This window comes from Ornithodoros turicata, chromosome 5 (genome assembly GCF_037126465.1).
Source record: "Ornithodoros turicata isolate Travis chromosome 5, ASM3712646v1, whole genome shotgun sequence".
NCBI classification, from domain to species: Eukaryota; Metazoa; Arthropoda; class Arachnida; order Ixodida; family Argasidae; genus Ornithodoros; species Ornithodoros turicata.
The window spans coordinates 56,830,799-56,857,114 of record NC_088205.1 but is presented as its reverse complement, the minus strand read 5'-3'; the positions used below and the strand labels follow the sequence as shown (position 1 = coordinate 56,857,114).

Below are 26,316 nucleotides of genomic sequence, written 5' to 3'. Positions count from 1 at the left end.
GCTAAGGGTATCGGCGGGGATGTTGTCAGCGCCCTTGACATGCTCGAATGTTGCGTTGAACTCTGCCAAGAAAGCGAGCTGACGGATTTCTCGAGGGGAGTAGCGGCTACTGCCGGATTGATAGGCGTATACGAGTGGCTTGTGATCAGTGTAAACGATGAATTGCTTGTCTTCCAAGAAATATCGGAAGTTTTTCACTGCGGCGAATGCAGCCAGAAGCTCACGACCGAACGTGCTGTATTTTTCTTCTGCTGGTGAGAGTTTCTTGGAAAAGAAAGCTAGTGGATGCCAATGGCCACCGACGTGCTGCTGCAGGACCGCTCCAAGTGCCTGACCGGAGGCGTCCACCATTACAGACGTGGGAGCTTCGCAGACAGGATGGAATAACGTTGTTGCTGATGCTAAGGCACGTTTCGCTTGGTTAAACGCGTCGGTTTGCTCCGGTGACCAAACGAGACCCGAAGACTTACTGCGGGCATTCTTAAGGAGCTCCTCGAGTGGACGGAGGATTGTCGCACAATGGGGGACAAAACGCCGGTAGAAGTTTACCATGCCAATAAATCGTCGGAGTTGCGTACTTGATGTTGGGAGGGGAAACTCCTGTACTTTAGTGACTTTGCTCGCGAGTGGTGTAATCCTGCTGGCATCGACCCGATGACCCAGAAATTCGAGCGCGGGGACTCCAAATTCGCATTTGTCGGCGTTGATAAGAAGGCCGTGGTCGGCAAGGCGGTGGAATAACGTACGGAGATGATGTGTGTGTTCTTCACGGGAGGTACTGGCCACAAGGAGGTCGTCAAGGTAAGCAAAAACGAAGGGCAGGCCCCTTGTGATATTATCCATGAAGCGTTGGAACGATTGGGCTGCGTTTCGCAGTCCAAAGGGCATTCGGAGAAACTCGAATAGGCCGAAAGGAGTCACGATTGCGGTTTTGGGGATGTCCTCTTCTGCCATGGGTATCTGGTAGTATGCCTTTGTGAGGTCAATCTTTGAGAACATCTGGGCTCCTGATAGACTCGCTGTGAAATCCGATATGTTGGGTAATGGATAGCGGTCGGGAACGGTTGCCAAGTTAAGTGCACGGTAGTCTCCACATGGCCTCCAGTCGCCAGTTTTCTTAGGAACCATGTGGAGTGGCGATGACCAAGTGCTGGCTGATGGGCGAACGATTCCGACGGCTAACATATGATCGAATTCTTGGCGTGCAATTGCCAGCTTTTCGGGACTCAGCCGTCTGGCCTTAGCGAAAACTGGCTGACCGGATGTGGATATGCGGTGGACTACGGGGTGTTTGACGGGCTGGGTCCAGTCACACTGCGACGTTAGGGACGGAAATTCCTTGAGGATCGCGGCATAGGTCTCATCTTCCGGAAGGAGAGTGGCGAAACCCATTGAAGGAAGGCTTGTGGTCACTCCGTTGATGCTAAGGCCTGTAAGAGCGTCAAGAAGCCTTCGCTGGCTGACGTCAACCAATATGTTGTGATGCGCCAGGAAGTCACTGCCCAGAACGCTGTGCGTTGTGTCGGCAACAAGAAAAACCCAGTGAAATACTCTTCTGAAACCAAAATCAAGGGTCAAGGAGCGCCGGTAGTAAACTGGAATACGTGATCCATTTACTGCCCAAAGGTACATAAGTGGCCGTCGCTTGCGGTCGGCAACAGAGGCGGGGAGGACGCTAACTTCTGCCCCGGTATCTACTAAAAACTGCTGCCTTCCGATCCGATTCCTGACATAGAATAGGCGACATTCTTGCCGATGGTGATGGGAATCGCTCGTCGCCGCTAGCGATCCCCGCGGAAGTTTTCCTGCCAGTCGCAGGGTGCCTCACAGCGCCTTGCGCGATGGCGAAAACGGCTATGGTACCAGCAGAGGCGTCGAGGTGGGGGCGATTGGGCAAGCTCGGAATTTGCACGGTTCGGGCTGCTGTTACGGCGCGGGCGGGAACGGCTCGGAGGGCGAGGAGAGAAGGAGCGGCTGCGTGGAAGGTTGCCGAAACGAAAGTCCTCCATAATGTCCACAAGTCGGCGCACCTGCTGACGTAGAGACGCGAAGTCTGCCTGGCCACTCACAGAGACTGCCGCCTGACAGGAAGCACCGGGGTCGTTGCTGGGTGACTGGAGCGCAGAGATACCAGTTGCAAAATCGTTGCTTCGCCCTAGCTCCATGAGTTTGTCCGCACGCTCTGCCAACGCCTCAATGGTGGTATCTTCGGAGGCGGAGAGGACCATCTGGACCGAAGGTGGAAGCTTCGACAGAAACATTTCGCGAAGAATCCTGGTGTCGAGGAGCGGCGGGGGGCCACTGAGCAGGTACCGTAGTCTGCGGAGTAGTTGGGAGGGTTTGCGGTCCCCTAACGGTTCATTCGATGTCAGCTCGCGCAGACATTCCCGGTCCGACGGAGAGGCTCTGCTAATGATAGCGTTTTTCAAGGCCTCGTAGGGGTCATCGGAAGGAGGGGAGCTTAGGATGTCTGCGACCTCGATCAGTACGTCCTCGGGTAGCACTGACATCACGTGATGAAACTTTGTTGTTGGTGATGTGATGTGGCCCAATGTGAACTGGCATTCTGCCTGGCTAAACCACAGATCAGGCCGAGGGCGGATGAATTGTGGTAACTTGATCGCGAAGTGCGACAGAAGAGGGGCTGGTGCATTGTCGTCCATGGTGAAGAACGTCCGGGTCACCACTATGGAGGACAGAACAAAGACGTCTAGATGCGACGAGATCAGCTACGGAGCTGATCGTGATTTTAATTCGGCCGCGAGCCTTGAGCTCACTTCCTCTTTCTCGCCACACCTGTATGGTGTAGGGAAAAGATTAGTAAGGCAGCGGATAGAAGAACATTCCGCTAGCAGAAGGCACGTTCACATCCAACAACAGATACAAAAAGCATTCACCCTTGTCACACATTCCCTTACATGCTGCTTCTTTCTTATGTTCGCATAATGAGGCAGGCTACATCCAATGACTTCTGTTTGTCTACTATTGGGAGAGTTACCCCAATTTCCTTGCTATAACTATTACTTACATGAGGTACGCTAGCTATTTGCCACTGACTTGAAACACCCGAGCAAGGCTGTCAAGTACAGTGAAACCTTCCTATGTTGGACACCCGCGGTGCAGCCGAAGCGTGTCCCACTTATAGAGGAGTCCGAGTTACAGAATATGAGGGAAACAAAAAATGGAAAAGATCACAGCTGTGTTGCCAGAAATGTCCCCTTCTTCAATTTATGGTCCTTCGTGGTACCTGGTGGTAGTGGTACCTCTACCCATTCTTCACTGATAATTATTACTGATTTTGGTAGATTCAATTCCGTTCAGATTCCACTCAATGGCATTACCTCTGGAGCTTTTCGAGCAGCGAGGACATGTCTCTGAAGCGTCAGCCCGCTTTTCATTGCTTTGGTGCAGTGCGCGTTCAAAGGCTCTACACAAACCGAAGACAAGTGCTCACGCAAAGAATTACAATGTGGACTGACAGCACTTGTTTTTGGACTCGAAAAACTAAAGCAACAAAATGCTGAGACCAGTATAGGGGAAAAAAGGGGCGAAAGTCAAGGGCCACTGGCTCATTTTGAGTCTTTGGTGCAAAGATGGGCCGAGATTGAGGTAATTTGGCCAGGGTTTTGTCCGACTTAGCAGGGAAAACCCTGTCCTACTTCCGGGAAAGGGAGGTGTCCGACATAGAGAATTTCGTCCCCATGTAGTTTCAATGGGAGCCTGCCTGTGCAATGAAATCTTGTTCGACATGGGGAGTTGTCCGAGGTAGGGAGGTGTCCGACTTTGGAGGTTTTACTGTAGTAAGGCCAACTAAATAATCTGTGCTGCCTTAGCACATTGATGAATTCCTACGAAAGTTGCTAAATATAGCAAAACCTCTTTAAAGTGAAGTAGGTTGGACCACTAAAAACTTCACTATCTCAGTAGGTCACGGTTGGGGTTTCAAAACATTGGGCTCTGGGGTTACTTCACTGTATGCACACTTTTACTATGTGCATGTTCACCATACAGAGGTTCTACTGTCCCATATAAACAGCCTAAAGCATAGATTCACAAACTGCATTCTCTCTGGGTTCTGTGAGCAGCTCATCGCTTGCATCCCGTCACGTCATCAGAACTCCCGTGGCTTGACTCGCCACAAGTACGTGAGCCAGGACAATGCTAGCACGGCCCGAAACAACAGATGGCAGCATGACAATATCTTGTTCAAAAGCTCAATGTTCTCTGTGCAGATTTGGGGACTTTATATGGTCATAGGGGAGGGTGAAGTTGTGCGCTTTCACCTCCTCTCTTCCTCATCAGTAGACATGCGTGCTTGTCTCCTTTCCGAGGCAACCTACTTTAGAGTTGCTTACGATGGTTATATCCCAGTCTCACTCTGTGTTGGTAGGTTCCTTGCTACTTTTCTAAAGTTGTTGAAGGGTTATCGATAATGAAAGTTTGAGAACCCATGGTCCAAAGCTTTGAAGTAAATATGCAATGAAAAGAACACTCCTGCCATATAACCCTACACAGGGCACGACAAGTACTGAAAAAAAAAATTCCTTGCTACAATACAACTCAATTTCCCCAGAACCTGTTTTTAAAGGGAATATTGCATCCGGAAACGTGTGTATGAGACGGATACGGTAATGCTCATCACCGTGTCACGGTCAACTTGGCCAAGTTTTTCTTCGGAAGACAGCTTACACTTACATATTCAATAAACGAGTTTCAAAGCTTCACACTCCCTGTGCAGTTAAGGAAGCCCCAGCGGTAGTAACACCATGACGATGCCAGCCAGGCACACAAGGCGATTGTCTCCGAGGTCACCTGCTTCGCGTTCGTATCACAACATACTACGTGAAAAGACCTCTGTAAATACGCCTACTTTTGCTCACCAGTGTGAGTTCTGACTCAGCCATGTTGCGTGGAACATGGTGTTACACTCCTGGCTGTACAAACATGTCCGATGCTAACCAAAAACAGCATTCCACAAGCCGATCGCAGTCTCTCCGCGACCAGCAGACACTGTCCCTCCCGCCTGCCGGTTGGCCTCCCAGCCTAACAAGGGCCTTCCAGTCCCACACTGGACTTGCCCGTGCCAAAGGGAACTCACAGATTGGCCTTGTCCGAGTGATGTTTTCTCTGATTTCCAGAGAAGGAGTTCCAGAATACTCTCAATATCTGTCGTCTGCTCTTGCCATGCATTACATCAAACTGCACAGGAACAAGTTCACCAATTCGCGTCCCATTTTTTCGGCGTCACTGTCAGTGATGAACGCGGAGTAAAATGGCACTATAGTTTTGGAGTCGACCGAGACGGATGCGACGGTCCCTTTAAATTGGCTCAAGTGGCTCAGCTTTGGCTCAACGAAGGAAAATTCGGCGCCTCAAGCTTTTGCACGATATAGTTAGCGGTACTAATGGGCTCAAGTTCTGCGATTACTTAACTTACAATTCGAGCCGATCCACAAGACTGAAACATAGTAAATTAATCCGTGAGTTTCGTTGCAATAAAGAGGTGTTTAAATTTTCTTTTTTTTTCCTCGTACTGTACGAGAATGGAACAAATTGCCCTCTTGTCTTACACAAATTTCATCACCAACCCGGTTTTTACAAGGTCTTGTAGGCTAACTTTCTTTCTTGACTTCAGATGTTTAACACTTGACATTTTGCACTGTGTATAGCCGTATGTTGTATGTGTTGTATGCAGTGTACTCACCTCATCTGCCATGGCCATCAAGAGATGGCCGGCAGTATCTTTCAAATAAATGAATAAATAAATGCTACCCACAGTTTTTGAATCTATTGTGGTGTTTTCCCTTACCTATCAGAGCATATGTTTCAACTATAGATATCATAAATTAAAAACACTTTGTATTACAGAGTGTTGGGGTAACTTGCGCATCCTTTGCAGGTGCACTGTGCCTCCACATCCGCTGCTTCGTTCTTGTACTATCAAAGCTACGAAGGCTACAAATTCAGTTTTGGCCCTGCACTCTGACACTCCGGTGGCACTCATCATAGCGACAAGTTGTCCATTTCTAATGGTGAGAAGCACTCTGTAGCTACGATGTCACACTTGGCATGGTTCTACGAAATACAGTAGACTCCCATTAATCCAGACCCCGATATTTCGTACTTTTGGTGAATTCAAACATATTTCGAATTTTTGTTTGGCCCGCTATATTTTAAACGCAATGATAAGCTCCTTCATTTGACCTTCGCGTAATTCAAACTCTCCTAAAGTGTTTCTGCACGCAGGAAGCGACAAAACGAAGCTTGTGAAGAGCCAAGCGGCTCCTGTTTTTGATTGGTTATGCCATTTCATGTGGCATCGTGAACCATGTGCCAATCGTGCAAGCACAAAACGTGTGCACAAAACAAAACTTTAGGTGCTTGGGTTGCCCATACACAGACATCGTCCGCTGCTGCACGCTTCCTGAAAGCGAGTTACTTCAAATGTGCCGCACATAATGTCTTCACTGCTGGGGAAATACAGTCACCAACTGATAATTCGTACTTTACAATTTTTTTGACAAAACTGTTTGCAACGTCAAATGCCTCATAGAACCAAATGTATTTCCACGTCCAGTGGCGCAGAAGTGCAGAGCGCGCATGCAGGAAGGCTGAGCTTATTTGCGTGCGACTGAAACCAAACGACTGCTTTGCTTCAGACTTGTTGCAAAAGCTAATTTTCCAATACGCGTGTCTTTGATTACAATTATCTTTGAGCATCGGAAATACTGGAATATTGTCCTCAATTTCAAGTGGGGATGTCGATGATACTGCAATAGACGTGTTTAGTGGGGGCAACATGGAAAAAATGTGCTTTATATATGCAGATTCATACATAAGGAACTATAATTTTGTCATGCAGCATATACATGCAGGCAAAATATTGCTAAGTCAAACTTTCAATATTTCGAACAAGAATCTGTGGTCCCTCGAGGTTTTAACTAACGAGGGTCTACTGTATGTTTAGAGAACGGTAACCCATCAAACCTAAAATTCCATGCCTGCTTTGATCTCCACTGAAGAATTTTATGGTGCCGCCAAAATCACCAAACACCAAGCTAAGGAAGCACATGAAGATACCACTTTTTTGATGATACACATGATTGGTATACTTCTGATGCATCAACAAAACTATTAAAAAATGTCTGGTGCAACCCATTCTAACATCAAGGTCTGAACTAGTAATTACACAAAGTTAAAAGAACTAAAGAACACATGCTGTCTAGCAAGTAACTTGAGAGTAACTCGTTTGCTTTTACAATGTAACATGGCAACTTCAAGTTCATTTTTATAACTTATAAGTTCGTTAGTGTCAAATAATTCAACAAGTAATTCACAAAAAAAGTCAATGTGTGCTAGTGCAAATTACTTGTTGACTTTGTCCCTCAGGCTCTTGGAGGCTGTACGTTGAAGAACATCGCAAGAGGAGGCAAGCAAGCTGGTGTGAACTTGATGAGGGTAACATATGCTTGAGTCTCAGGGAGGTAGACGGGGAGACGAACACGCAACGTCTTGTCCACTTCGTCGCGTGTTCGTCTCTCCATTTACCTTCCTCGGACTCAAGGATATGTTACCCTCCTCAGGCCCTATGTGTTGTGTTTGTCCCTGGATGGAGCTCACCTCAGCTTGTTTGCCTACCTATTTGTTAGTAACTTGGTTACATTTTTCACACAGTGCATCTCTGCTTCTAACCATGGACGTCACAAGGTCGGACCGACCATGGCGTCCGAAAGGTTCTACGAAACTTTAACTTTCTGACAATTCTACGAGGCCTGCATGGTTCAGTGTCATTTCAGAGCAAAGCCCTGATAGAGGTACAAGGTCCAAGTACTGTTCCATGTATTGCTACAGCAGCTAAGGACAAGGAAAGATTTATTGGTTCAAAATAATGCTCATGGAGTACCTAAATGGATTGAAGCTGGTGAGATAGAGATTTTCTCTTTTATGCAATTTTCTGCCAAATCTACTAGCAGTCCAGCACTGCGAGCACTGATTCAATTGATAAGAATAGTGTTTTGCTTGTGCATATCTGCCAACCTGACGAACTCCACATTTGGGAGATTGCCCGCAGCACGACATGGAGGGGGGAGTATGAGGCAACTATTGTTGCTTGACCGCAATTGCAGAGATGTGTCAGCAACTCTGCATTTCTCACAGCATTGCATTGCATTGCATTTCTCACAGACGCAGTCATTTGACCGATGATTGCACTGGTCTTTGTCTGTCCACGCCTGCAGCGCTTCGCTTCGTCACATTTTGGGAACATCTTCTGGAACAGTGGTCACACGTGGTCGCTTACGCTCTGCGGCAGGTTGTGCTCAACCAGAAAACCCGTGAAAAGGCACTTGGCACGTTTGCAGAACACGCGCAGGTATTTCTTCTTGTGTTCGGTGAGCATCATCGGAGGAAACAAAACTACTGTGCAAGACTGAACTGACAATAGGACGATAGCATATCTTCTCGAGAAACACGGACGCAATGGAACATGCGATCTGCCACGACCTCCGGCCATGTCTGGTCATGTGTGATTCGTTTCTCACCTCCTTACCCCTTTGTTGAGATTCTGCCAACCCAGCCTTTTGTAAAAAACGTCTTACGGGCTGTCTAATTTTTCAGGAATACGTTTGTACAGATTTTAAAGGAAAATGAGAGCAAAAAAGCCCAAGTCCCCAAGTTTCTGGAAGATTCGAGGGTGCGACAATCGGTACAATCTTGAGACTGAACGAAATGCGGGAGTCTTCAATGCACATTTCTGAGCATCTCCCGTGGCGCTTTGGCTGTCAAGAGCTTTGCAAATATTAGAAATTTCAAATATGAAATGAACGTCTGATGCTATTCGAATGTTATTTGCAACTGTATTTCATTGTTCGAAATTTTCGAATATTTTTCGAATAGTACTGAAACGAGGAATCAGTATCGCATTTCTGCAAGTGCGCTTCGCCTCATTTCATCCAAGACTTAGGTGAAGCCCACTTCACGTTATCGCCATTTTTTTTTTTTTTTGCTGTGCGACTTTGTTCTGCGAGTCGGCTTCACCTCATTACACTCGAATGTTAGGTGTAGCCCGCTTTACACTGTTCACAATATTCTGTCACTAAAGTCTACAACTTCTGTGAGATCATGGTCAACACTGTACTCTGGGCACGGCATGTTCCGCTAAAAGTACTCCCAACTTTCAGAGTTCTGTTCAGTAACAGATGAAAATATGCGCAGTTTCTAAAAAAAGTACAGGAAATTCCCGATGTAAACACAGAAATGAGGAGATGCACACAAAGCAGGCTGCATGGAACATGTTGACTAACTCTCAATGCAGTTCATCCCACTAATGCAGTCTACCATACACAACACAGAGGGACCCTTCTCTCACGATACGTTATGCTGGGTGGAAAGGCTCACAAGTTTGGAGCAGAACATCATCGAATGAGCACAACACCACAAAATATTTCACCATGAGGTATTAGAAATTATTCGAATTGGGATTTTTCTGATTATTCAAATTTGATTCGCCGTCTGAATAAATTATTCGGATTCGATTCGCAGTGCAAGTGAAATATTCGTAAACTATTTGCAATGGAAATTTTGCTCTAATATGCATACCGAAACATTTAAGCCAAAACAGGTATAAATAATTGAGCTGTTTCTCAAAAAATTAGTCCAAAATACTGGATGTGAAAATACACTGGTTCTATGAAGAGTTGCCAATGATCTTCGAAAAATGAAAAAGCCAGAATTTTGGGAGTCTGAGAAATCACTTGGAGACTAATTGCGATATGAGCATCCTAGAATGTTGCTTCCAACTCAATTCCGTAGTACAGTTCACATGATGGGTATGTGAGTGAGATTTAGGAAGTCCTTCTAGTGGCAGTTCATTTAAATATACAGGGTGTTTCAAAAAGCGTGTCATTCGGACTTTATAAAAAAACGGGGCGACGGAAAAATATGGGGTAAACGGCATTTGTGTGGCAACTGAATTTGCCACCTTGAAAAATTATTTTCATTTCATTTTAATTAAAATAAATTGAATTTCTTTAATTGAACTCCAAAATTTCCCAAGTCAACCTAACGTTTTTTTTACAGAATTAGAGAGCCCGTAGCGAACTTAGTCAGATCCACTAAGAAATCCGCTCGATATTGCAAATGGAACTGCCCAAAAAAGTCCCGAAATTGAGGCTTCAAAGTTTCGGGTATTCAACGGTGCACCAAATCAGACGCAAAGATTTGTGGAGAGGAGGACATGCTCCTGCCCCCATGAAAGATAGAAGGTGGAAAAAACACAGGGCGGGAAAAAAGAGGCGGAATCATTTTGTTTGCCGCTTATCAACGTATGGTGGAATGTCACCTGCCTTGTTATCTGCGCGTCTTGTGCTGCACGCCGGTCCGGCGATAAACTGTTCTAGCTTCATGGGGGCAGGAGCATGTCCTGCCCCCCGCGCATTTTTCCCGACTGATTTGGTGCGCTGTTGGATACCCGAAACTCTGAAGCCTCAACTTCGGGACTTTTTTTGGGCAGTTCTATTTGCAATATCGAGTGGATTTCTTGGTGGATCTGACTAAGTTCGATACGGGCTCTCAAATTCTGTAAAAAAAACGTTAGCTTGACTTGGGAAATTTTGGAGTTCAATTAAAGAAATTCAATTTATTTTAATTAAAATGAAATGAAAATATTTTTTCAAGGTGGCAAATTCAGTTGTCACACAAATGCCGTTTACCCCATATTTTTCCGTCGCCCCGTTTTTTTATAAAGTCCGAATGACACGTTTTTTGAAACACCCTGTATGTTGCACATTGCATACATATATGTGGTGGCAGAACGAGAACAGATAGAAATGTTTGTGCCACATCTCTTTCAAAAGCTGACACTAAAACTTGGTTGCTGCTAACTAGCAGAGCAAACTACATAGAGAAACTTACTTCAGACTAATCTCCAGTGTCTCACACAAGATCAAGATAGCATTGACCAGGGCATCCGAGAATGGGTGGTCGGGAATGGAGAAAAGAGCACCGTACGTTTCTCTCACAGCATCCACATCCACAGTAATTTCTTGTGATGTGTTGCTCCTAGGGCTGGAACAATGTAAGTCAGTAACGGAATATGCGCATGGAATGAAAATGGTAAAAGTTTATATAATCAGTTGTGTAAGGCACAGAAATCAACAAGTTCAAAGAGCACAGATCAACTTTTCGATAGTATCCTTTAGATTAAAAAGAGTGTCATGTTTCTTGCAGTAGACCTCAAACAAATGTGACCATGGTGGCTGTATTACATCACCCTCGCTACAACTGTGCTGGTGAAAGTATGTGCATCAATTTGCCGAATAGCACAAAAGGTTTTGATGTATGCAATTTTTTCCCAGAAAAAAAAAAAAAAAAAAAAAAACGTTCACAAACACAGCCGCACACGTTTACTCTCGATTCACTCCTCTTGGTGTAACGAGGAGGAGAAGGACGATGCGCACGAGACCGATGACTGCATAATGTCAGCGCATTCCCGTTCACTGGTCAGTTGAGGTCAGCACCTGTCTCTTCCTTTTTGTCTTGAGGGGTTTCTTCTTTTGTAGCTGGTAAACGTGTTCCCTCGGGGGATTCGGGATTGAAAGGGCGACTGTGCGCATGGAGGATTTCATTGTCCCACCGGAGTTTCCCTGGGAGCAATGCTTCTTCAGAGCCCTGAACAGCTGGCTAGCAGACAAGATTTCCCTGAACCAGTCAGCGAGCGCTGACAGTATGACGTCAGCGCAAGGTCAGAGGACGCTACTGCTCTCCACCACTGTCGTGCACAGTTGCATTTTGTGGCTCACTTTAAATTCCATTTCTGCGATAATTATGACTCTGTGAGATGAATTACTTCTCATTGTGCATTTTACTGGTGCATTTTACTTTCAGCTTTACAGAAAAAAAACAGGGTATTGAAAATGACTTCTGCTCTACTTTAAGCCGTAGCACCGTGGGCGCGACAGAGGAGAAGGCACCCTAACGACTGGGGCAAGGATCATGTCAGCATCGAGCAGCAGTCCAGTTCTTCTTTCGTGGCAGCCGGTAGTTTACGGCAGTTGTATACTGCGGGGAATGGTGATGTAAGAATAAGCATGATTGTTGTTCATTAACTTGTGCATTGCTTGTGTTCTTTGGGGCTGCGGCTGTGGTAAGACAGGTCAGGCTAGGAACCACGTGGGATTTAAGGTGGCATCTCCCACAGTTTTAATGATTTGTTTCAATTATATACATGAACCTTAAAAGCTATTTCCATTTGGAAATTGTGCCATCCAGATCAGAATCCAGTGTAATTCTTGTACAATGAAGCAAGACACATAGGTATAAGTTCCCATGATAAATAACACATATCATATTATGACATTACAAAGGAGAGAAAACCTGGCATGAGCAGGGCATGAGCAAGAGCAGTGCATTAGCTGAACAGGAACAGGTATGATAAGCATGAGGCAGAGTACACTTCAAAAAGTTGTGAAAGCCAAATGCGGACCGTTTTAAGTGGTCTTTGGTTGCCACACTTTGTCGAAAGGTGTACAAATTCCTATCAAGAGTCTGTACGTAACCTTCTTAACATTGCCTTCCCTTAATTATCGCAAAAACATAAATCAAACATGACTGATGATGCAATGCTCAAGCATGAGTGGAACCACCAGGAAGAAAAAGGCCCACCTCACTTGTATGAATAGTGCATGAAATTTCACAGCAAGACAGTGTTACCAGGGTGGTGATGCTGTGCCACCAATGGCAGCCGCAGCACTGTGCAGTTCCTGGCAGTCTTCATCCTTGTCCATATCCACTTCCATGGCTCTCAGGTCCTCCTTGGTGACGCTCTGCTGCCGTGGGAAGCTCCGCTTGAGGCAATCTTCCCGCGAGTACACTTGACCCAGCGTATGAATCAGGGGAGTGTAGTTGGTGGTTTTTCTACACTCTTCGATTAGGCACATCAGGGAGTCCTTTGTCACCATTGGGCATTCGTTCGTTACCTTAGAGGCTGAAAATTAAACCACCACCTCATTAATCTCGATTACAAACATTTAACTCTTATTCATGTGCATATGTGCATGACGTGGGCAGGTTACCCCTCAGTATGGGGTTAAGACAATGGTTCGAAAAAACAAACATACAACAAAGGACAAGAGTCAAATTAGCAATGAAGCTTTATACGTAAAAGTGACAAAAGGGTAAGCAGAGAAAAGGAAGGCCACAACAGCAACGTGTTGCGCTGCATGTTTGTTTGTTGACGCCAGCTGCCTACACCCAGGGTGTCGGAGCGAACCCAAAACTGGAACCGAAAACCGAAAAAAACCCGCTATTTTGGTGCGAACCTGAACGGAATCGAAACCGTATACGTTTTTTTCGCTCAGGAGGGAAACCGAAAAATATACTTAACGGTTTTCGGTCCAAGAAAAAACTTCGTCGGTTTGGACTACGGATAGGCGAATGAAACAGACGTCGTGTGCTCTGAAGTCATGTCGTGCATACTATACGAGAGTTACGGTTACGGTGGAATGTATGTCGGTACACTATGACCCTTAGGCTCCCTTTGTAATGGTTTATCGTTCGCGCACGTACACAGACTTAGAGGTACATGTGACTCTCTAGCAATGTGCCGTGGTGTTCGTTTTAATTTGATCCTCCCAAACTCTCCTCAACTAAACAGCGACCCAAGGGGCTGCATAACGGCTTCTTTATCGGTCATGTCGCGCAACGTGTCTCTTGTTTGAGAGCAGCTAAGTTGAACACATTTACGTATACGCGAGGGCAAGCCCGTGCGAAGTGGCAACTCTTCTGTGGACAGGACACGAAGAAAATAAAACGGAGCCGTCGAGCGCGCTTGTGAGAGAGGGTGTTCCTCGATTTGCGTCGTACTCGTGCGGTGGTGCGTGCTGGCTAGACAGTAGCAACAGACGTTCGGATGGGACGCGATCGCTGCAACCCAGCAAGAAAGTACTTTACGTATGACATCACAACAAACAAGTCCGTTTGTAGCGTGCGCTTCAAGAAAGGAGAAAGCCCATTTGAACAGACAGTAACCTACAGGAACCAAGAGCTACCAATTTCGCAGCTGTCTATTAATATTAAATACCATGTATGCGGAATAAACGGGTTTACATTTTGTAACATTGATTTTTTTTTGTGGGGATGAATATTCCCAGCAGAAGCGGAACCGGTTAAAAACCGGTTAAAAACCGGTATGAACCGTTATTATTTTGCTCCGGAGGAGAACCGGTACCGGATCGTTTATGATGTAACCGGAACGAAAAACGGAACGAAAAACGTTTCGGTTCGACACCCTGCCTAAACAAGCTCGCTTGCATAATTATTTTATGCTCATATGTGCACTTTTCCAATGCCACCAAGGAACAAAAGCCTAATCACTTAAAGTCATTTCATGCCAAACATTTATGGCCAGGACTTTAGTATTCCACAACAACGTTTATCAGATACCAACTATTCCATTTCAACACAGTAGTGCTTTTACATCCCAGGTTGAATGACTGCTAAGCCTTAGAAGGTCCTTGAAAGACCCGAGAATTTTTGTACCAAAATTAAGTGGGAACCATGCATAGCTATGGCTGCTGGAATCACGTTCATGATTGGTGGATTCTTAATGACCGCATCATGTCTAAAGGGTCATTCCATGCCAAACGTCACAGACATTGCACTCGACCATCCCCAATTTTTTTCAAATAAATTGTGGTTGATTGTTCCCATGCAGCCAATGTACTCCCGGCTTATTTTTGCCGCAAAAAATTTCTTCGCGCCATGGCAGCCTCTTGAAGATTGCGATTTGAACCTACCTGGCGAAAAAAAATTCTAGCAAAATAGCTTTTGCGCGAATTCCAACCAAATCTCTTCTGAGTGAAGGCAAAGCATAATACTTTCGTGCAAAGACCAGTTGAAGGTTGATGGACACTCTTTATCGAGAGTTTATACCCCAAGAAAACTGAAAAATTTCGGGAACTTTTGGAATTTTTTACGGAACTCTGCAATGTTTTCAGAGCTATTTAAACTGTTTAGCTCTGCTGTGTAGGAGGCATAGAACGTGTTAAAAATATTTTGAGGCACGCAGACTTGGAAGAGTACGCAGAAAGAAATCACGAATTTCGGAAATATTGCTTTTTACCATATATTCAGCCTTAATTGCACACTGAGGTGGTCCTGATAAAAATATGAGACAAATTACATTTGATAGTGTGCCCCTTGAACATTTTATTTACGAAGTTTCATCGAAACACTTTTTGTTTTAGCAGCAAAAAAAATTTTTGAACTTGACCACACCCGCACTCATCCGGCATTGCCAAGGCTGCTTCACCCGAAGACGCATCGGTACCGCTGCCGCCAAACGCACACGGGAGCTGCCCAAACCGAAATGCGTTCTTCAGCGAAAAAATAAACAAACAAACAAAACAAAAAAACTAAAGAAATTAATCTTCCAAGCTTCAGGTTCTCACGAGAACGGCCTACTGCGGCGACCCAGTTCAGCAGGAGCACTGGGCCTAGGGATGGACTTCGGTGACAACGGGCACTGGCGGGCTATTGAATAACCTAATTTGTTCGAGCGATGACGCACACAGCGCTTACTAACACTGACTCTACAGCGCCAGGCAATGATGGGTGTGGGAGGATACGTTTAATGATGATTAAAAAAGGAAGGGAAAGGTTAGTTATGATGGAGGCTTGCTATTCCCAAAAGCATAGAGAAACAAGCAAATAGGAAGAAGAAGAAACAGAGACACAGAAAGTTATGGAGCAACACAGAGAAAAAAAAAAACAGCTCCTTCACTAGTCGACAAAAACGATAACTTCACTCTTTCGGCTATCACCAAAGAACACAATAAGAGAAGGGAAGACTTAAAGTAGCACAGAAGTCATTTTTAACACCCAATTTTCTTCCTATAAAACTGTTAAGTAGGCCAGTAAGATGCGCCATGCAAAGTAATTTACACCACAGAGTCATAATTATCGCAGAAATTGAATTTAAAATACGCCGCCAAAAAAAGCGACCGTGCGCAACGGTGGTGAAGAGCAGTACCAGCCTGTGATCTGCCTGGAACCTCGCGCTGACGCTATAAGGAGAACGCTCTCTGATTGGCCTAGAGGAATGTTGTCTGCTACTCCGCTGTCGTCTGCTACTCCGCTGTTCGGGGTTCTGATAAAGCCTTTCTCCTTGCTCGGTAATGCTTCGGACGCTCCTTCTATCCCCAATTCTCCGGGAAAACTGGCAAAACAGGTTTACAGTGGCAAAGGGACAAGGCGCTGACCCCCAATGACCGGCAAACCAGAACGAGTCTCCTTATGCCGTCATCGGTGACGTGCCATCATACCTCCTCATCCTCGTTATAGCTGGAGTGGCGAGTTAAGGGTGAACGCGCGGAGCTATGTTTATGTGAGTTTTTTTCTGGGAAACAAATTGCACACATCAAAACCTTTCGCGCTATTCGGTATAATGACACACACACCTTCATCAGATGTCTTAATCTGAAATTTTTTTGGATGGCCCTCTGTACTCCTTTAAAACTGTCCAAATGACGTCATTGAATATAAGCAGCCAGCTCTGGAGTACGGTGTCGCCTCCGATCAAAGTGAGCCAGATGTAATAGACGCAAACCCGTCGTCGTCGAGGTACATCCCTAGTACCCCTGCTCCTTGTGTACAGCGCCACCGCAGAAGGCTGTTCTCATGAGAACCTGAAGCTTCAAAAAGTTAATTTGTAGATAAAACATGTCTTTGCAGGCAACACAAATCGGTTTGGACAGCTCCCGTATGCGTTTGGCAGCAGCGGCGGCGATGCATCTTCGGGGAAAGCAACCTTGAGGGGATATGCCGGATGAGTACGGGGGTGGTAAAGTTCAAAATTTTTTTTTGCTGCCAAAAAAAAGTGTTTCGATGAAACTTTGTAAAATAAATGTTCAAGGAGCATACTATCAAATGCAATTTGTCTCATATCTTTATCAGGACCACCTCAGTGTGCAATTGACGGCTGAATATGTGGTAAAAAGCAATATTTCCAAAATTCATGATTTCTTTCTGCGCACTCTTCCAAGTCTGCGCGCCTCAAAAGATTTTTAACACGTTCTATGCTTTCTACACAGCAGAGCTAAACAGTTTAAACAGCTCCGAAAACATTGCAGGGTTCCGTAAAAAATTCCAAAAGTTCCCGAAATTGTTCAGTTTTCTCGCGGCATAAACTCTCGATAAAAAGTGTCCATCAACCTTCAACTGGTCTTTGCACGAAAGTATTATGCTTTGCCTTCACTCAGAAGAGATTTGGTTGGAATTCGCGCAAAAGCTATTTTGCTAGAATTTTTTTTCGCCAGGTAGGTTCAAATCGCAATCTTCAAGAGGCTGCCATGGCGCGAAGAAATTTTTTGCGGCAAAAATAAGCCGGGAGTACATTGGCTGCATGGGAACAATCAACCACAATTTATTTGAAAAAAATTGGGGATGTTCGAGTGCAATGTCTGTGACGTTTGGCATGGAATGACCCTTTAGACATGATGCGGTCATTAAGAATCCACCAATCATGAACGTGATTCCAGCAGCCATAGCTACGCATGGTTCCCACTTAATTTTGGTACAAAAATTCTCAGGTCTTTCAAGGACCTTCTAAGGCTTAGCAGTCATTTTACCTGGGATGTAAAAACACTACTGTGTTGAAATGGGATAGTTGGTATCTGATAAATGTTGTTGTGGAATACTAAAGTCCTGGCCATAAAATGTGCCTTACATAGACATAGTGAAGCACAAGCACCCAAGGACAGGACGACAAACAGAAACAACACAAATGGAGTTGAGAGTCAGCAGTTGTGCTGTTGCTGTCTCTCGTCATGTCATATTGAAAATGCAGCACGGAGACAGGACTTAAGGGTGTTAAAACATACAAGGACACACGATCTTGCAACTCTCAGCTGGCAGAAATTTTATTGTCAAAAGCCTTTTAAGCACTTTGAAGGTTACATCACCATCGCAAACTTCATTTTATCAGGAAGGCACGTGTACTGAGCTGACCTAAAACATGGCATTGTTATTGACAGTCTTGACTCAGATAGGCTTTTCCTTGTTCTGTCAATGCCAATGATGGAGCACTGATACATTGCATACCCTTCTTATCAATATAGGACGCCTGTATGACTTCCTGCACTGTCATATCTGCATTCATGGCCAGCACAGTTGTGTTTTCGAAAGAAGGTGCACAGACACAATCTCTACAATGCAGCGCTAAATTTACCTGAAGGTGTGCGGTTAATAGATGAGGCATGCTCTGACAGACGTACATTTAAGCAACGCCCAGACTGTCCTATATATTGGCTGCCACAATCCAAGGGCATAGAACAAATGGTTCCCAAGGCACATTCAACAAAGGGGTTCCTATGGCGAATGTTACACCCTGACGGAGGAGACTAGCTGTTGGTTCTAGAACAGAAGTTCTGTAATTTGTATAAGCAGAAAACAAGACTTGAACCCCATATCTAGCCCCCACTTTTTTGATATTGTGTGAAATCTTATGTAAATAGGGCAAAACCACAGTCTACCTGGTGGCCTATTGCTCAGATTCCTGGGTGGGCATTGTTTTAGCTGCCTCAACGACTTGGCAACATCAACTGGGTCAGTATCTGGAAAGCCAGCATTCCTGAGTCTATTCATTTGAACATCAAAACAGTTACAAACTGTTTTCATAGTGAAGCAACAACTGTGTGGTGGCACAATTTCATTAAGGCTGAACGCATAGTCGATTTTGCCACCCCTCCTTAACTACCTTAGAATGTGCAGAATAATACGGCAGGAGCCCCTTTTGTATACCTTGGGCAGACTTGTGCCCGTTACTCGAAAAAAGTAATTGATTACTGTTACCAATTACAGGACTTCAAATGTAATTGAGTAACGAGTCGAAAAGTAACGCGTTACTCCGGTCGTTACTCTGCATTCACGCAAATTATACCTGTCTTTGTGCGCCTCAGCAAAAAAAAAAAGAAGAAAAAGGAAAGTTCAACAGTGGAACAGCTGAAATAACCCAAAATATGTACGTCTACTGTAGTTATCGCCCGGGAAGACGTGACCCGATTGTGGAAGATCATACGTGGAACTTCCCAATGACTCACTAAACCTCCAAAGCTACCACAAAGGTACCACCACACTGGTGTAGGAACAGATTAGGGGGAGAGACCCTGAAATTCCAGAACAAAGGCTGACGGCACGAAGATCTTGACTTGGGGCAGAACATCTAAAAGATGAGTTAGTCTCTGCCGGGAAAGCAATCAATTACTGAGTAATCGATTACTCAGAAACGTAATTGATTACTCGAAAAATTACTTTGACTATAAAGTAACTGATTACTCCAAAAACTACTCAAAAAAGTAATTGATTACAAGTAACACAATTACTAGTAACGCGTTACGCACAAGTCTGACCTTGAGTTATATGTGTAACATATATGCTGACCAGTTTTTTGGATCAGAAGATCCAGGTACTGTAGTTTATCGTCAGTTGGTTGTTCTACAGTAAGTTCTAGTCCCCCCATACATTTCCTAAGCACTTCTACAAAATCAACTGAGTCCCCCCCCTTTTTGTTTTAACCCCCTTTAGTCCTGCCTCCACGCTGCATTTTCAATATGAACTATTACCAACTTCGCCGTTGTATACCACTCTCGTCCTGTCCTTGGCTGCTTGTGCTTCACTATGTCCATGTAAAACACATTTTATGGCCAGGACTTTAGTATTCCACAACAATATTTATAGCCTACAGGTATCACACATCAGAACACAAAGGGACTGCACAATAGTGATCTGTTCACAAATGTGATTGAGACTTCCTGAATGTTAAATATCATAGCATAGAAAGGAAGGAAGGCTAGCGAATACAACGAAGGGCACCGTTCATTTCTCACACTTCTGGTATTGCAACTGATTTCTGTTGCAAAGAGTGCTAACAGCTGTGGTTTTGAAACTATAGTTCTGTCTTTGGATAAGTAGAATTTGCACCGTAGCTCCATGTGAATAAGAAAAAGACACAAAATGTCGAGGATTTTCAAGGACTTCAGAAGATTCCAGGTTTTTCCTGACCTTGAAAACTTGAAAACTGCATTTTTGAATTCCAAGCTATTCAGCATCTTCAAGGACCTGTGGGATACATGGCTATGGGGACGAGTCACCATCAGCTGTGTGGGCAGCCACTGGCACCATTTCTCCGAGTAAGGTCACTTTCCTTACTGGGAACCTGTTGGGGGCTAGCCTCCTGACATAGGTGTCTTAATAAATGTCAGGCGAAGGTGAACACTGTGTCTGTGCGTGTCCATGTCCGTGTCCTTTTGCGTTCTTTAATTATGCGTCAAGCACAGAAAGCCTCAGTTTGAAATCACCTGTGGCGACTCGTTGAAGCGGATGACATCCTCAATTTATATGTCCACATCCCAAAGAAGGGAGAGTGGGCATTATGCAGGCTTTCTTTGTCTAGGTGGCACTGCACAATCTCCCAGCCAAAACACCGTTTATCCCTACAAACAGCCTGAAAAGATTGTGCGCAGCAAGCTGTACACTGGAGTGATTTACCTGGTAGGGTACCAACACAAGCAGTGTGCCATAATTTGCATCTGTGTGCACATCTGTGCACATCACTCAGAAAGAAGAAGAAAAAAAAAAAGAGCCAGCACTTATTGTAACAACTTTAGTTTACCATGAGACCAACTACAGAGTCATTCTCGTGTATCTACGTGTACGATAATATAGGGGGTTGGGAGACTTTCATAGATGTGGTTCATTACATCATGGATGCATTGCACTGCAAGCTGGAATACAGAGGAAAAAAAGGATTCTTCTTCTACGTGTTGTACTTAGCGAGATACAAGCCCTCGAATGCACTCCCGAGCAAGGCACAGACATCACAGAGCTCAGAGTTGCGTCCATTCCTATTGGCAGCCGTAAGCACATGAGTTCTCGTGTGCTGCCTCACTGGCAGTGGCGAGGGCCGTGTTTTCAGAGCCGCATGAGTTTCTGTATTCACGGAGCCGATTCACTCCTATTACCCTCTCCATTGTGAAACTTTCAATGCAGGTTCATATCTGTGCAAAGAATCGTCTTTTACATTCATTTGGGTTAACTTGGGATGACCTATTGCAACCCCTTTAAGAGTACAATGCGGTGTCTAGCACACAGCTGTCTGCACCTCCGATTCCGCAGCTTTCGTTTGAGAACTCTTCTGCATGCACAAACTTCCAACACAAATATTTCACACTGGAATGCAGCCCATGAAATGTTCCACAGTGCCAACCTTCTTTTGGGTCTGTTAGTAAAGGCTCCACACCAGGAAGCATCTGTGCAAGCTTAAAGTGTTACAACGATAGCAAGCGTATACGACGAGGGGAGTCAGGTCCTGTAGATCACAAACAAAAGTGCAGAAGCCGACACTGAAAATTTTTGTTTAGGTTTAATTGATACAACCTTTCGCGTGGAGGACCATGCTTATTCAGGTACAAAGTGGAGTGGGGACACGCGTAAGTATATATAGTATAGATACTTACACACGACTAAACACAATGTAGTACAAAGAGGGGGAGAAGAGAGATGGTGCCACATGTCTGTGTACTACGAATTGCTGGACGGGTGGATAAGTGCTGACCTCTAACAGTATAAGAAGAGTAAAAGGTGTTATTGTGAACAAAGTATGAAGGGCGCGCCAACCTGGTTTCGTGGAAAGAGGGGTCCATGAGTGTGGGAAACGAGTGGCCAAGAATGGACAAAAGGGAAGGTTACGGATTAACTGAGGGCTCAACGGTGACTAAAGCGAAGACTAAAGAGAGTACACAAATATAGGTATAGAATTTATAAAATTACATCAACTGTTATAACGATCCAGGACTAAGATTCAGGCCATTTGGCGTTAGGCACTTCAACTGAGGAATTAAGCAAGACTCGTAAGACATAACGTAAGACTTAAACGTATGAATAGAGAGTCTTACTTAATTATCAGTAATCATCAGATAACCTTGGTTTCTAAACATTTCTCAGGTTCCGGTCACACTATTGGAAACAATCGTGTTATCGTTCTCCGCTCCGGTTTCCATACCTCAAACTCGCGAAAACAGGAAGAAAATTGCCTTATCCATTATCACAACACTATCCATCCAAAGGGCCTCAATGAAAGAGTGGCTCTAGGCTTCTGGACTCTTGTCGACCGGTACTACACAGGCTGCTCTAGATTGCACTTTCACGTACAGGCCCCAGCGGGCTGGGCACTATATTGAGCATCCTCCAATACTAAGCATTCTGCCTTTTTTCCCTCTCTCCCTGATAAAGCGAATTTGCTTGAAACAACAACTGCATTTTTCCACTCACCCTTCATTTTTCGTCTCCAGCTACACGAGTCCCACCTTTTTTACGGTTGTTTTGTATACCTGGCAGTCCATCATATCTTCATAACCAACCACATCCTTGTGTGATTTCAATGTAGCTAGATGCAAGCGTGTGCACGACTCATAGAAATTTTTAATCGGTGGAATCTCAACAAGTTAAAAAGCATATGAAATGTCAGAAGCACAAGTAGCATTTTAGTGCTTGCATAATGAAAGGCACGATTCTTCACAGCTTCTGAAGCAGGTGACAGCTTATACCACTGTTATAGCTTCTTCTATGAACCTCCGTGTTATTCATGCTTTATCACACAATGTGTTACTGTTCCTAGTGCAGTACACACTGCTGGGACTAAGTAATAATACTCATACTCTTACAGAAAGCGATGACAAACATTACACAAATCATGTCCCACAGTTCTGATGTGATTACAAGGGCACTGATTGGAAGGGCAGGAGGGGTACCTCCGTGGTTCCCACAGTTCCATTGGAAAGTGAACTGGAAGAAGCAACCCACAACAACATTTGTCTCTGGCATTACTGTACTTTACAGGCACTGCGGAAGCACCTCCCTGCGACAATGTGGATGGCAGTGTGATGTGCTAATAGCTACAGCTGAGACATTATGCCTCGTCTTTGCCACGCTGTGAGAAAATTATGTCATGCAACTCCAGGCTGCTTATACTCCGTCAAAAGGAGACAACATGTCCTGCCAAGTGCCCTCAGCTACGTAAACATCGGAGAAGGACTAAAGACGATGGTAAAACATGTCTCTGGACGCCTGTGCAATTGTGTCCCGGGTACGTATGCACAGATGGTTACAGTCAATGATATATGTCCATAGGCAAGTTTACCAGTTGGGTGATTTCACGTCAAATCAGGCAGGGTGGTCGGCTCGACCTCCCTGATTTTTTTCTTCCGAACATACCTACATCAAAGCCTAGTACCCTAGGAAGCACATCGGCAGTGAAAGTAGTTGAAAATAATTGGTAGTTATTTTTTATTGAATTACCATTCAGGTGCGGACGTTTCGACCACAGCGCTTCCCATGAAGTGTGACGCCATGTACCTTCATAACTATTCGACATATTCAGCTGATCTTTTTTTCCCATACTGCCCATGATGGGTCACATTGCCTCCATGGTTCTGAAGATTCTAAGGTGTTCTTTGTCCAGTTAAAAAATCGCAAATTTGCCTCTCCTGTAAAATTCTGCACTTTTTGGGCACCCCACAGATCTTCTTCCAATTGCGATACCCGAAAGTAATTTATTTTTAATACACGTCATTGCGTTCAAAATGCCTTTTCTTGTCGTAGCAAGCATGTACCGTAATTTGACGCGTATAAGCCGCATCACAGATAAACCGCAGGACGCATTTTTAGGAATGTTTTGAAATTTTTCTGGCAGAGAAGCCACGGGCAATACGAGACGACTGATTTGTGCGACAAACGAGACCATAGAGAAGGCCATAAACCCTGTGGTCCATACTCCGGGGTCGGCATAGTGTACAGCAAAGGAGGTTTGTGTCCTTGTTGGGCATTTTTCGTGGAATTGATGGGTCAGTGGTCTTCCAGAAGACGTGGATCACTGTCACCACTTTCGTTAAAGTTGCTTGGGGGAATGCACCAGCAAGATCAATCTACTCGAATGTGTACCCGTTCCTGTTATGCACTGTTCCTGCATCGGCAGGGCACTGCTGTTCCAGAAACACTGTCGGCCCTTTTGTTAAAACCCACATATGGGGAAAATACCAGGAAAAAATAGTCATCAGATAAGCCGCAGAGCACCCGTGAGAAAAAGATCGTGCATAAGCCGCGGCTAATACGCGTGAAATTAGTAGTTTTAGAAATTAGGTAGTTTTGTGATTCAAGGCGCCGAAGGCAGTTTTGTGAGGGGTGGTCTACAGAAAATGCATAAATTCAACAGTGTGCTAGCCATATATTCCCACTTATGATTAGGGTTGCCACTTTTGGCCATCATCAAAGATACCTGCTAAGTGAGGTAGAAGGAGAGAGGAGGAAATTCAAGATTGGGGGAGGGAAATAGAGAGGTTGGGAGAGGGGGAGGTAAACTCTTCAGGGGCAACATCGCACATTTAGCAGTGTGCGCATAAGCATATAGTGTCCGTGCTCCCGTTGTGACTGCACATGGTTGAATGTGCACACAAAAGAGGTTGCGGAACCCGGAAAAAATCAAATCAGTCAGAAATCATGTCCTGAAACTCGGGAATTTGGCAAAATTTCCGCATGAAATTCCTTCAGTTGGAAAATAACCGGCAAAATACTGCCGGTATTGCCGTTAAACTGGCAACTTGCAAGAGATGCAAACAACCGGCTGCGGTGGCAACCCGACTTGTGACATTGTTCATATTTCTCACAAACGTCGTTCGTGATGACTGAAAATAGCACATTCAAGAAAAGGTTGCTTCAGAGATGGGCAAAGTTACGCTGCAAAGGTGCGAAATACCTCTGTGAATGGAAAAACCTCTTACCGGTGACACGCATACAGTCGTTACATGTCTGGAAATGTGAGACAAAACATGAGGGTGTCCGCCAACTGTTCATAGGAAGGACAGGCAAGACCCAATGGAGAAAAGTGCTTTTGTGTTAAATATTCTTCATCGCACCTGCAGACCTCTTCGGTCTCAGTCTTCCCTACTCAGTAGTCACAAATTGTACCTTCTTCGAAAAAGGGTTAAAAATTTGGCTGTTTGATGTGACATTAAAATCGATAAAAAACCCAGTGCAGGGCCCAACCCTGTCTTGTGTTGTCTTTTAAGTGTTGCTCTGCATTGGGGTTTTTAGCGATTTTAGTTAGTACCTTCTTTCTTCCACGCAGAACCTTCGCATATCACGTTTCTCTATAGCCTGTAATCTTTTCCTCCTCAAAGTCGACGTCGTTTGTTCAATAAATGTTCTTGAAGTCATATCTTGTCTTTCTTTCATATAACAGTGCACTTTTAAGTCCAGGGGTAAAAGAACAGCCTTTGCCATTGCTGCACCCTTTATTGAGAAGTCACTGCAGGGATACTTTGCACCTGCACAATGTAACTTCGCCCATCTCTGATGATTCCTTCGATGTGCCATTTTGAGTTATAATTAAGAATGTTCGTGAGAAATATGGACAATGCCATGAGTGAGAATATATGGGAAGTGCGCTGTTGAGTTTACGCATCTTCGGTATACCACACCCCACAAAATGACTGTTGGGTGCATTGCCTCAAATCACAAAACTATGTGCTTGCTACGAGAAGACTAACACAATGAGGAACACAAGACGAACACAATAACAACTTACTTTCAGGTCTCACAACTGGAAGAAGATCAGTGAGGTACCCAAAAAGTGCAAAATATTACAAATGAGGCATCTTTGTGATTTTTTAACTGGACGAAAGCAAACCTTAGAATCTTCTGAACCATGGATGCAATGCAACCCACCACTGGCAAAATGTAAAAAAAAAAAAAAAAAAAAAGAGAACAGAAAATTCAGCTGAGTATGTCGATATGTCGAAGATACATGGTATAAAACTTCATAGGAAGCGCTGTAGTTGAAACATCCACATCTGAATGATGATTAATTAAAAAACAACAAATGACTACTTTGAACTACTTTCACTGCAAATATGCTTCCTAGGGACTAGGCTTTCATATACTGTATATACTCACGTATAAGACGCACATTTTTTACCCAAAAACATCGCGCCATTGAGGGGGTGCGCAATACGCAGGGGAGAATTGTACCCCAACACTTAAGGTACACTGAACTCCCGTTTTATTCCGAGATATCCGCGGCGATCTACCCAGAATTAAACGTCGCGATTCTCCCACATCCAATGGTCTTCCGTTCTATCAAGCGTTGACGAAATACTCCTCGATGTCCGTTGCATTTATCGTTCATGACTCTGGCTCCAGGCGCTCCATCTCGTTGAGTGTGCCAGACGATCTGGCTGTGCTACTAAAGTTGGGGTGCGTTTAATGAGC

General features: G+C 44.7%; 1 protein-coding gene across 1 annotated transcript in view; it reads right to left on the bottom strand.

Moving 5' to 3' along the window:
• Positions 1–26,316, bottom strand: part of LOC135394488 (ubiquitin-protein ligase E3A-like) — a 51,568-nt gene that overhangs the window by 23,789 nt on the left and 1,463 nt on the right. The window contains exons 3-4 of the mRNA XM_064625248.1: positions 12,709–12,982; positions 10,912–11,064 (exon numbers count right to left, since the gene is read on the bottom strand). Coding sequence (XP_064481318.1) covers positions 10,912–11,064; positions 12,709–12,982 — 427 coding nt within the window. The remainder of the gene's footprint in view (positions 1–10,911; positions 11,065–12,708; positions 12,983–26,316) is intronic.